The sequence below is a fragment of the Sinocyclocheilus anshuiensis genome, unplaced genomic scaffold (assembly GCF_001515605.1).
Source record: "Sinocyclocheilus anshuiensis isolate Anshui unplaced genomic scaffold, SAMN03320099.WGS_v1.1 scaffold250, whole genome shotgun sequence".
Lineage (NCBI taxonomy): Eukaryota > Metazoa > Chordata > Actinopteri > Cypriniformes > Cyprinidae > Sinocyclocheilus > Sinocyclocheilus anshuiensis.
The window spans coordinates 199044-212333 of record NW_015547652.1 but is presented as its reverse complement, the minus strand read 5'-3'; the positions used below and the strand labels follow the sequence as shown (position 1 = coordinate 212333).

At 33.9% G+C, this 13290-nt stretch overlaps 1 protein-coding gene across 1 annotated transcript in view; it reads right to left on the bottom strand.

Annotated features, from left to right (window-relative positions):
• The window catches only part of tmc8 (transmembrane channel-like 8), a 21441-nt gene extending 15131 nt beyond the window's left edge, over window positions 1-6310 (bottom strand). The window contains exons 1-8 of the mRNA XM_016504193.1: window positions 6241-6310; window positions 5940-6153; window positions 4056-4309; window positions 3860-3903; window positions 2912-3012; window positions 1133-1281; window positions 606-743; window positions 166-215 (exon numbers count right to left, since the gene is read on the bottom strand). Coding sequence (XP_016359679.1) covers window positions 166-215; window positions 606-743; window positions 1133-1281; window positions 2912-3012; window positions 3860-3903; window positions 4056-4309; window positions 5940-6153; window positions 6241-6310 — 1020 coding nt within the window. The remainder of the gene's footprint in view (window positions 1-165; window positions 216-605; window positions 744-1132; window positions 1282-2911; window positions 3013-3859; window positions 3904-4055; window positions 4310-5939; window positions 6154-6240) is intronic.
• Window positions 6311-13290: the final 6980 nt, after the last annotated feature.

The following is a 13290-nucleotide window of genomic DNA, read 5'->3' as shown; positions in this document are numbered from 1 at the left end:
AAAAGACAAAATCAAATGCAGCATAACAAGCCACGTGGCTTTTTTTTTGCTCTCAGGTCATAGCGAGTGAGTTTTTAATTATATTAAATGAGTTTATTAAATACTGAAATCTGAAAATGATGTTCAGATGAAATGGTGAGTGTGGACCATAATAAAATTACTTACCGATCCGACAAAAAAGTCTTTGAATGAGAAGTTCTGGAATCCCAGAGATCCTGAAAGAATCGAGTCATGTTTTTATTGGAGATCAGGGCCAGTATTCACAAAACATCTTAAGGCTAAAAGTAGCTCATAACTCGTTGATTTAGGAGAAAATCGTAAAATATAATGGGCGTGTCAGTCCTAAATGTAGGACTCCTACATTTTCGCTCTAAGAGTATTTCACAAAGTGTAGCAACGAGGTAAACCCCGCCCCCTTACTCTGAGTTTAAGACTTCTCACTATTCCTTAATACAAGTTTGTCTCTGCAGCTTTAAGAGAAAACTCTTAGCTAAAAGCTTTTAATGCTATTTAGGAGATCTCTCAGTGGTAAGATAAAATGTTCTGTGAACACGGGCCCAGATGAGTATCAGTGCATCATGTGTAAGATCTTCGGCCGGTCTCACCGTGAGTACTTGAGTTCTGTGCGAACACCAGCGTTGGCGTCAGCACCGATCCGGCGATAATGACGCAGTACAGCAGGTTCAGACACAGCAGGTAACGCAGGAACACGAAGTACGCCTTCACCCCGACCCCAAACTGACCTGTGCAGCAGATCGCATACGATTAACCGCATACGATTAATCGTCATCTACTCACCTACATATAACACACTCATGACAAGCTACCATCCACCTATTTTAATGCGCATTTTGGGATATTGCATAAAAAAAACCCTGGATGGAAACGCCAAGATGCGCATAAAAAACTTATGCGCTCAACTAAGTAGGACAAATGTCTTATCCGGTAAGAAAACATGTGCATAAACTACGATGGAAACACTTTTACCAAATAAATTCCTTAATTCTGAAATGCTGTTCTCTTCAACTCCCTGGATGGAAGCAGTGCTTTATTCGCAAATGTTTTATGGGATATTCCAATTTTGTGCACAAGTTTAATTCGTAACTTTGGATGGAAGCATAGCTACAGTCACCTTCGATCTTATGGAGCGTGTGTCTCCATGGCAACAGTCCTGATACAGCCCCGCCCACATGCTCCTTTAAGCGCCGCCTTGTTTTCTGCTGGCTCCGCCTCCACGAGTCCCAGTAGCCAATGCTGCATCTCTGCAGGGGCTGCCGCTCTCTGATTGGCACAAACTGCTGGTCAAAACTCTGAAATGCTGAGACTCAACACCAAATGCTGATTTTTTTGGCACTTCGCATAGTTCGCAATCGTTTTTTTCTGAGTATAAATCTCACAATTCTGTTTTTGTCTGCCATAGAAAAAAATTAAAAGGTAATTGCATTTTTTTAAATGAGCTAACAGTATTAAGTATTACATTATCCATGATTGAGATTGTGATATTAGGATTTTCAAGAACTGTCTGTTCATTGATGAAAACAATAGTTATTGAGGGGGAAAAGAAATATGATTTCAGTTTACATCTTGAATTTATTTAATTTTAGCATTTAAATTTAGATTTGAGTTAGATTTTATTTTATTTTAGTCTTGTAGTATTTTTATTTAACAGGACAATGCGTAATGGTACATTCAATGAAAAGTAAAAATGACAGATTTTCTCAATTTAAACAAAAGTTCCAGTTTATATATTGATTATTATTAGTATTTTCTTTTTTTTTTAAATTTAGGTTTGTTACATTTTATTTTATTTTACTTCTAATACTGATTATTGGTATTTATTTAACAAGACAATTATACTACATTTAATGAAAAGTAAAAAAAAATGTGCATGTTGTCTTAATTTTGTTTAAGCATTTTAATTTGTATTTGAGTTTGAGAGATTGACTTCTAATCTTTTTTATTTTTATTTAGCAAGACAATACATAAAGGTACTGTATATCCTACTGAGACCCAGAATTTGACATTGTTTAGAGCATTAAGAAAAAAATGGAAAAATAACATTTTTGAAAAATTCTATTTTATTCATATGTTATCCTCTGTAGAGGACACCCGGACTCAGTTTTTCTAACAAATAAAATGACATGAATAGACATGAAAAGGCAAAAACAATGGGATTTAAAAAAAATCACCAATCAATTTTTAGGTTTAAAGATTTTTTTATACCAAACTTTGTATAAGACAATCAATTTGAAAATGAATCAGATTTAAATGATAATAACAAAATATTATCATGTTTCCATGACGATGGACAAAAACTCCATAGGCTGGGTCTCAGGAGGATATTCAATGAAAAGTATAAAAATATTACAGATTGTCTCAATTTAATCCCACTCAAAAATTCCATTTTACATCTTTATTTATTTGCATTTTAGAGTTAGATGTAGTTTTATCTCTAATCTTTTTATCGGCAATTAACAATTTGACACATAATGATATACTCAATGAAAAGTAATAAATTGCAGATTGTCTCAATCTAAAGCCATTTAAGTCATCCTGCATCTTTGTAGAGTTTGATTATTAAAATGAACAACTAGCAAAACTATAAACAAGCCGGCGTTCTTTTCTGTCTCTGTTCTCGTCAGTGGTTTGTGGCGTACAATACAAATTCTATTTCTATCGCACATTTAAAACAACTGCTGTCGACCAGTGCTTTCCAGCATCAGTACATACAGTCACACAACTACAATTAAACATTAAAAATTAAAACCTGAGCACTCTAATCAATTCTAAAAGCTCTACTAAAAAATGTACGAATTCAATCTAGCCTTAAAAGCATGCACAGATGGGGAAGATTTAATATGCATTGGAAGAGGAGTGTTTGTGAAGATGAAATGATCTCAAGACGTCTCACCGGATGTCTCTCTTGTCCTGCAGACAGACGGGCAGGTCTCGGAGCGGGACGCGCGGCAGCTGCTGTCTGCTAGCGCGGGGCTTTGTGTCCACTCGCTGTCCCTATATATATGTTTTGTTTTGTTTTTGGTGTGCATATTTTTATGTACAAAATACATAGTACTTATTAAGATTTATGTGGTTTCGAATTGGCACAATGTGCTTGGAGAAAAAAATATAGTCAGAAAATAGAATTACTTAGAAACTATGCATGCACTGTATTTTCATTTTTATTTATTAATTAATTTTTTACACTTTCTCCAAACATTTCCAACCCAAGTTTGAAAACCCCTGATCTAAAGATCCTTTTGTGCAATGAAGAGTTTTCATGCATGTTTAAGGTTCTTTAACGCCAATGAAGAGCCTTTTTTAAAGCATTGTGAAGAGTGCAGATGCTCTCAGACACATTAAGAAACCAAATCCTGATCAAAAAGTATTTATGAAGACACTATATTTCTAAGTTTTCAAAAAAACGAGCAAAACCAAAGAGTTGTGATGTATTTCTACAAACCAACCACAGGAGGAGGAAGTCAGGTCTAAATCATCATGCATAAATGATTCAGTGTCATATCAGATGTATAATGATGATGGAACATGTCTCAGTATCTCATAAACACACGTGTTTCTTTACCTGAGGTCAGTCTGTGGAAGTCTGGCGTCCCGTCTTCTTTCTCCATCATGCGTCAGTGAGTCGAGGCTTTACACACACAGAGACGGACGGGTGGAGTCGAGTGTGCAGCAATGCTCTTCTCTTTAGCACTTCTGTGTGTGAGTTTGCAGGAAGTCATGTGATGAACGAGTGGCTGTCGCATCAGAATGTGAGAACATGAACAAGCTCTCAGAAGTCTCAGATGTTTGATGAGCAGTATATCAGGCAGAAGAGACGAGCGACGCATCTCTGGACTCTTACACTCTCTGCTGCACTCTCAAACATGCTGGGTTGTTTCAACACAACTTTGGGTCAACGCCAAGATGCGCATAAAAAACTTATGCGCTCAACTAAGTAGGACAAATGTCTTATCCGGTAAGAAAACATGTGCATAAACTACGATGGAAACACTTTTACCAAATAAATTCCTTAATTCTGAAATGCTGTTCTCTTCAACTCCCTGGATGGAAGCAGTGCTTTATTCGCAAATGTTTTATGGGATATTCCAATTTTGTGCACAAGTTTAATTCGTAACTTTGGATGGAAGCATAGCTACAGTCACCTTCGATCTTATGGAGCGTGTGTCTCCATGGCAACAGTCCTGATACAGCCCCGCCCACATGCTCCTTTAAGCGCCGCCTTGTTTTCTGCTGGCTCCGCCTCCACGAGTCCCAGTAGCCAATGCTGCATCTCTGCAGGGGCTGCCGCTCTCTGATTGGCACAAACTGCTGGTCAAAACTCTGAAATGCTGAGACTCAACACCAAATGCTGATTTTTTTGGCACTTCGCATAGTTCGCAATCGTTTTTTTCTGAGTATAAATCTCACAATTCTGTTTTTGTCTGCCATAGAAAAAAATTAAAAGGTAATTGCATTTTTTTAAATGAGCTAACAGTATTAAGTATTACATTATCCATGATTGAGATTGTGATATTAGGATTTTCAAGAACTGTCTGTTCATTGATGAAAACAATAGTTATTGAGGGGGAAAAGAAATATGATTTCAGTTTACATCTTGAATTTATTTAATTTTAGCATTTAAATTTAGATTTGAGTTAGATTTTATTTTATTTTAGTCTTGTAGTATTTTTATTTAACAGGACAATGCGTAATGGTACATTCAATGAAAAGTAAAAATGACAGATTTTCTCAATTTAAACAAAAGTTCCAGTTTATATATTGATTATTATTAGTATTTTCTTTTTTTTTTAAATTTAGGTTTGTTACATTTTATTTTATTTTACTTCTAATACTGATTATTGGTATTTATTTAACAAGACAATTATACTACATTTAATGAAAAGTAAAAAAAAATGTGCATGTTGTCTTAATTTTGTTTAAGCATTTTAATTTGTATTTGAGTTTGAGAGATTGACTTCTAATCTTTTTTATTTTTATTTAGCAAGACAATACATAAAGGTACTGTATATCCTACTGAGACCCAGAATTTGACATTGTTTAGAGCATTAAGAAAAAAATGGAAAAATAACATTTTTGAAAAATTCTATTTTATTCATATGTTATCCTCTGTAGAGGACACCCGGACTCAGTTTTTCTAACAAATAAAATGACATGAATAGACATGAAAAGGCAAAAACAATGGGATTTAAAAAAAATCACCAATCAATTTTTAGGTTTAAAGATTTTTTTATACCAAACTTTGTATAAGACAATCAATTTGAAAATGAATCAGATTTAAATGATAATAACAAAATATTATCATGTTTCCATGACGATGGACAAAAACTCCATAGGCTGGGTCTCAGGAGGATATTCAATGAAAAGTATAAAAATATTACAGATTGTCTCAATTTAATCCCACTCAAAAATTCCATTTTACATCTTTATTTATTTGCATTTTAGAGTTAGATGTAGTTTTATCTCTAATCTTTTTATCGGCAATTAACAATTTGACACATAATGATATACTCAATGAAAAGTAATAAATTGCAGATTGTCTCAATCTAAAGCCATTTAAGTCATCCTGCATCTTTGTAGAGTTTGATTATTAAAATGAACAACTAGCAAAACTATAAACAAGCCGGCGTTCTTTTCTGTCTCTGTTCTCGTCAGTGGTTTGTGGCGTACAATACAAATTCTATTTCTATCGCACATTTAAAACAACTGCTGTCGACCAGTGCTTTCCAGCATCAGTACATACAGTCACACAACTACAATTAAACATTAAAAATTAAAACCTGAGCACTCTAATCAATTCTAAAAGCTCTACTAAAAAATGTACGAATTCAATCTAGCCTTAAAAGCATGCACAGATGGGGAAGATTTAATATGCATTGGAAGAGGAGTGTTTGTGAAGATGAAATGATCTCAAGACGTCTCACCGGATGTCTCTCTTGTCCTGCAGACAGACGGGCAGGTCTCGGAGCGGGACGCTGGGGTTCCAGGAGACTCTGTCCAGCAGACTCTGATCCTGATCATCTGCGAGGGTTTCTGCGTGAAGCCGCCGATGAGCCTGTGAGCTCGGCAACAGGCCAAATATCTCCGTCTGATAGTATTCACACGAGTCTCTGGACAGATCCGAACTCCAGCTCTCCGCTGCGTCAACAAACATCAGCATTCATTAAAACACTGGCAAAAATAAAGGGGTTTTGCAGCGATGCATTAGAACAGAGATGCTCAAACCAGGCCCAACGCTGACCTTTGATGACCTTTGATTTGCAAGAGCAGGGGAAAAATAGGACAAATGTGCCATTGTAGCATATTTAGATTTTTGTTTTAGCATTTTAAATTAATTTTTGTAATAAAGTGTAAAAAGCAGTATAAAAATTGATAAATTTTATGTTGATACATTTTATTAAATGTGAAAAATAAAATTAAAAATAACAAAGCTGGATACAACGCAACATTTACTTTTGGCCCACAGACCTCAATCGAGTTTGATTTTTGGCCCTTCATATTATTAAAAGATTTGAGCATCTCTGCAAAAGAAGAACCATTTTTGGTTTCCCAAAGAACCTTTCACTGATCTGTTTTTAAAAGAAGCACTTTTTCTGAGTCTGAAGAACATTTAAAAGATCTAAAGCAGGGGTTTTCAATCTTTTTAGATGCCATGAACCCAAATATGATCATCCTAGTGCGAGCTGAGGAACCCCTATCCGAAAAATGTAAATAAATAAAAAATATTTGTATTGTTTCTTCCATAAAGACACAATTTATACTGTGAAAAATAATATTATAAATATATCAAAAATATTTTTTGGCAAATATTGACTGTAGTTTCCATTATTAATTGTTTTCTCTTATTATAGTACTGTGCTGTTACAGTATTATATTGATGTATTTATTTATAACCTTTTATTTATTTACTTTAATCTAATTTTTATTTATTTACTTATTTCACTCTAATTTTTATTTATTTGTTTGTTTTAATCTGTTTAATTATTTGAATCTTTTTTGCTTATTTTAATCTTATATTTTATTATTTATTTACTTATTATTATTATTTACTTATTTATTTCCAAAAATTGAGTCCCGGTGTCCTCTACCGATGACATAGCATGATATGAATAAAATATACATTTTCAAAATGGTTATTTTTCAATGCTCTAAACAATGTAATGACATGAAAAAATACTAAATTCAGAAAACTTTTTTTTTCCGGATCTCAGGAGGCTCTGCTGCACTCTAAAACATGCTGGGTTGTTTCAACACAACTTTGGGTCAAATATGGACTAACACAACTTTTGGGTTAAAAATGTAATTAAAAAATGTAACCCAGCAGCTGGGTTAGTCCATATTTGACCCAAAGTTGTGTTGAAACAACCTTTACATTCACGATCATAAACAATCATTTAGATTTAGATTCAAGTCAGATTTGAGTCTATTTAACTTCCAGTCTTTTTTGTTTTTATTAAGAAGACAATACATAATGGTACATTTAATGGTACATTTAATGAAAAATAAAAAATACAGATTGTCTCAATTTTTTTTGTGCAATAACTTTTTATTGTTTTACATTGTCTCAATTTAAACCCACTCAAAAATTCCAGTTTCTTTCTTTCTTTTCTTTTAATTGATTTTATTTTTGCATTTTAATTCAAGTTTGAGTTACATTAGATTTGATTGTACTTTAATAAATAGTATATTCAATGAAAAAATGCTCTCTCAATTCACACCCACTCATTTATTATTTTTATTTACTTATTTTATTTTAGTGTTTTAATTTTGGCTTCAGTTACATTTTATTTTACTTCTAATCTTTTTATTAGAATCTTATTTTATCAAGACAATAAATAATAAATGTATAAAAATATGTAAAAATAGCCACAATTTAAACCCACTCAAAAAAAATCCAGTTTATATTTTGATTGATTGATTTTTTTTATTGATTTTTTTTTTATTTAGGCTCGTTACATTTTATTTGATTTCTAATCATTTTATTGCTATTTAACAAGACAATAAATATTGGTATAATCAACTATAAAAAATAGCCACAATAGCCACAATTTAAACCCACTCAAAAAAAATCCAGTTTATATTTTGATTGATTGATTTTTTTTTATTTTTATTTTTTATTTATGCTCGTTACATTTTATTTGATTTCTAATCATTTTATTGCTATTTAACAAGACAATAAATATTGGTATAATCAATTGAAATTTTTAAATGACAGATTTCTCAATTTAAACCCCCTCCAAAATCCCAGTGTATGCATTTGTTCATTTATTGATTGATTGATTGATTTGTAGCTTTCTTCTGTTCAAACTGAGTTTGATTGGTTCCCACACATGCTGACCAACACATTTAAATGACTTTTTCAGTCATCCATGATTATAAGCATTTTGAAAAAATAATTTTATAGTGATTATGACTACAAAAAGCAATTTCTAGCCAAGCTATAAAATGTATATTTAGTTCAAATATATTTAGTTGGCAGATGCTTTTAATGTTAAATTTCAAATAGCAGTGAATGTAAAGTCTTGGATCAGTTCATTCCCTGGGAATCGAATCCATGATCAAATGTTATAAATGCACTTATATCATCTAAATTTATTTTGACTTAAACATATCTTGATTTTTTTATTAATGTTTAGAATTTTGTACTGGAAAACAAGAAGGAAATTCTAAGCAAGAGCATCATGTTTTTCAGTGTGGGATCCTTCCAGTCTCTTAATGTAGCTAAACTAATAAACATGCATTATTTTTGCAGTCGTGAGCTCTTAAGTGCTATTATGTTGCATGATTGTGGTTGATTTTATTGTCTACGCATTTATGGAAAAGCTGCATCACGTTATTACTAAAGAATCTCATGTCACACAAACAATCTTGAGCAACATAAACTAAACCGCATTCTGTAGAAGAGCTGTTTCACGCACATCCTCCTTCTGTCATGCTGAGAATCAACTTCCTCCATCAGCATCGATGAACAATAATAACACTGACCACACAAAAGCATCGCAACAGGGACTGAATTCTTTCTGATTCTGAACTGAATCTGAACTGAAGCTGCCAGCAGGTAGCTCTGTTTTATAATCACAGCTGAAAGGGTAGCTGTAGCTTAAACCTTCATTGTTATGCAGTAGGAAGTGTGAGAACACATATGTGTTCCTGCAGCACAAAAGCAGTGTTAAGTTGCTGGGGTATATTTGTAGCAATAGCCAACAATACATTGTATGGGTCAAAATTATACATTTCTCTTTTATGCCAAAAATCATTAGGATATTAAGTAAAGATCATGTTCCATGAAGATATTTAGTAAATGTCCTACTGTAAATATATCAAAACTTAATGTTTGATTAGTAATATGCATGGCTAAGAACTTCATTTGGACAACTTTAAAGATGATTTTCTCAATATTTAGATTTTTTTGCACCCTCAGATTCCAGATTTTCAAATATTGTCCTATCCTAACAAACCATACATCAATGCAAAGCTTATTTATAATGAAATTTCGAAAAATTGACCCTTATGACTGGTTTTGTGCTCCAGGGTCACATTTAAGTCTTTGATTTGTGTGGGAACACTTTTAAATGCCCTCTGATTGTTTTTTTTGGTGTGTTTTACTGAAGCCAAAGGTTCAACGCATCGGCTCATACCATTTTTTAATTACTGAGGTCGTTCAAACGTTTGTGTGTAATTTAGTTAATTGCTGTTCACGCTAATTTTATCCCCTGCTGACACAATACTTATTTAACGCTTATGTGAACATAAAAATACCATAGAAAGTATTTAGCGTGTTTCATGAGGTGATAAATCATCTAACCCCCCCTACGGAAACTAAAGTGACTCAGTCCTAGTTAACGTTCCAAACGATTTGAACCTGTTCTTTTTGATGATTCGTTTGAACCAATTCGCGAACAGCGCTGTTGAAGGAGTGAGAGTCGGTTGAATTGTCGGACCGAACGAACCGATTCGCGGAACTGATTCAGATTGTTGTCGGTAGTCAGTCAGAAGTTTGTCGGAGTGTTTGTACGGTGATCCACCGAGCTCAGCGGTGAGTTACAGATTATTTACGTGATTTATTTATGACAATCAGAGATTAATAGAGTTTTGAAGTGATAAAGCTGATATAAGAACATGAGCGAATCAACCAGGCGCGTTTGAACTTCGGCAGGTGTTACAAACAATAAAATCTCCTCAGTTTCGCGTCAAAATCACGTTTGTCACATGTTTAGTGTTTACAGGGAACTGAATAATCAAACACTAGACATTTTAAACCTGGAGAACAAATATGAAACGGTGATTGTATCCGACCCTATAGTACTTATGTATACCGTACTGAATTAGCATCACATTCATATAACTTACCATGGTAACGTTATTTATGAGATACTTAAAAATACTATGGTGTTGTCTTTGTACCTTTCAAAAACAAACATGATATTTCCATGGTACTTGTCCAAAACATTTTATTTTTCGCTTCTATTTTGTCACCGTCTTGAACCCAAACTGTCTGAATAATTGGCTGAAGCAGATAAACATCAAGCTTTCATTTTTGGGTGAACTATCCCTTTAAAACCTGGATTTTGGATATCTGAGGTATATTGGGTTACTATAGAGGATTTTTGATGCCTAGGTAGGGAGCTCACTAGGTTTGAAACAACCATGTAGTTTGGTTACTGTTCAGTTTGTTGCAGATTTGACCAAAACAAACAAAAACATGGTACTTTTTGCTTCTCTTTTGCATTTCTATGATGCACAGACATATTGCCTATGTAGGGAGCATACTAGGCTTTGAAACAGCCAGAACGTTCAAAGCTTTATTTGTCACAGATTTCAGATTTGTAGTGAATTTGAATGAGGATTTGCCATGGTAATGTCATTGAACCTTTACAAAAGCATGGTGTTTCCATGGTACTTGTCCAAAACATGGTAAAACAATGGTACTTTTTGCTTCTGTTTTGTTAGCGTCTTCAACCCAAACTGAGTGATTTTATTGGCTGTGTTTCAAAACCTGCGTTTGGATATCAGACTCCATCCGTATCTGAGGTACTTTGGATTCTATGATGCACAGAAGTGATGTCTAGGTAGGGAGCTCACTAGGTTTTGAAACAGCCAGAAGTAATATTTGTCACAGAGTTTGAATGAGAATCTGATATTTGCCATGATATTGTCAGTGTACATGGCACATGACTAAAACGTGGTAAAACCATGGTACTTTTTGCATGTTTTCTTTTGCTTTAGTGCATACTGATCTATTTATTGGCTGTGTCTCAAAAACTGGTGTTTGTGTACCAGACTCCGTCCGTATCAAGTATTTGTAGGGAGTTTAGAAACAGCAGTTCATTTTCATCTGATATTTAGGGGAATGACATCAGAATGCAATTCATCTGAAATGTGAAAGGGTGCTATTGTGTTTTATTTTGAATGAATTCTGTCATATATTATGTCATTTGTCATGCGCTGTGACACGAAACACAGCAAGCCCGTTGTGTCTCTGATTGTCTTTGAAGGTGAATTGTTTCTCAGGGTATTTTTGGAGATTTTCCTCTCTGCTCTTTCACCCGCTGTGTGCTCCAGATGGTTGTGAACTGGACAGAACTCTCAGAGATGTTTCGGTGTAACATGACTGTACAGGATCGGCCGGTTCTTCACTTTTGCTCTAGTTCCAGATGTGCCAGTGTAATCTGAGCTCTGTTTCTTTGTTTGCTGTTCTCACACAATGACCGCGTCTTGTATAAATCCCCTCCTTTGGACACGTTTCAAATTGCATTTTAGTCCCCTAGAGGGTCGTATCCCTTCACAACACTCCCACACTCATAATCAGGATGTCAAATACAGTTCAACAGCTGTCTTGCATTTACATTCATGTGTTTGGCTGATGCTTTATCCAAAGCGACTTGAATTCAGAATCAAAGCCATGATCTTCATCTGGATGCGTAGTGTGCATACACGAATAGAATTTACTGTATGAGGATTTGATTACATTTTAAAAGATGAATTAAATAGTTTTTTTGGATTACCACCATTTTTGATGGTAAATGTTTTAAATCATAAATCCAGGAAAAATAAAATAGAAAACCGAAATTCTGAAAAGAAACAACATTTTATTGGGCTCTATTATTGTAAAAAAAAAAAAAAACAATTTAAAATGTTCTTATTTTCTAAATGAATTAGACATGCATTTTTGATGACTAAATTTAAATTTAACAATTAAAATGGAATCCAGAAAAAAAATATTTTTAGCGTTTTAGTTATTTATCGTTAACTAAAAAAAAAAAAAAAAAACATTTTTGTTAGTTGAAATAAAGCTAAAATAAAATATGAATATTAGGTGAAAATTACTAACTGCAAATAAATAAATAAAACTGAAATAAAAATTAATTAAACCTAAATAGACCTAATATACCTAAAATGACAATGATACTTAACAAAATGACTAAAAATTCAATTAAAATAAAAAATATAAAAATAAAAGGTAATATTGATAAAAACTGTGATAGTATATAAATAATAGTAAAAAAAAAAAAAAGCACTGGCTAGTAATGTAATGATAATAAGTAGTCTTTGTTTTATTTACAACTTTGAAAAATAATTTTTGACCTGTAAATAATGTAATGTTTACTTGAGAAAAATGTAAATATAAAAACCTTATTATATTTATGATGTTAATAACTGGAGAAACGCATTATAACAGTCTGTGAACGGAGTTGATGGAAGTGAGTAACAGTCTTATGTAGGGCTGGGTATCGAGTTCGATACTTTTTAGGCACCGACCGAATTGCCTCGATACCATCGAGTATCGAAAAACGTCTCGTCGTTCGGTACCAAATTTCGATACCTAAGGGGTTAATCTCATCAGCGTCAGTGACCCAATAAGCCTGCAGCAGACAACAGATCGATCAGTATTTGACATCCGCGAGAGCGATTCGAAAGCGCACGGATCAGTCTGCTCTCTCTCTCGGTCTGCACAGTCGGTCCGCGTCAAGTCGAACACACCTACTAGTTTACACCGGTTACACTCAGAGATGTGGCGCACACGTGAGGCTGTAGTGTGAATGCGTCCCAGCCCCCTTAGATGTAAGGCTACATTTACACTGGTGCGTTTATGTTCTAAAATGAAAACTATTCTCGTCATGCTGGCGTTTCTACTGTGTTTCAAGCCGGCTTTCACTATCTCCGACAAGCGACAGACCGGACATTTAGTCATTCATTTCCAATGGAGAGTAGCGCGGGAGCTGCGTGGCGTTCCGATCATATGCAGATGTCCGTTCATACTAATGTTACATGACC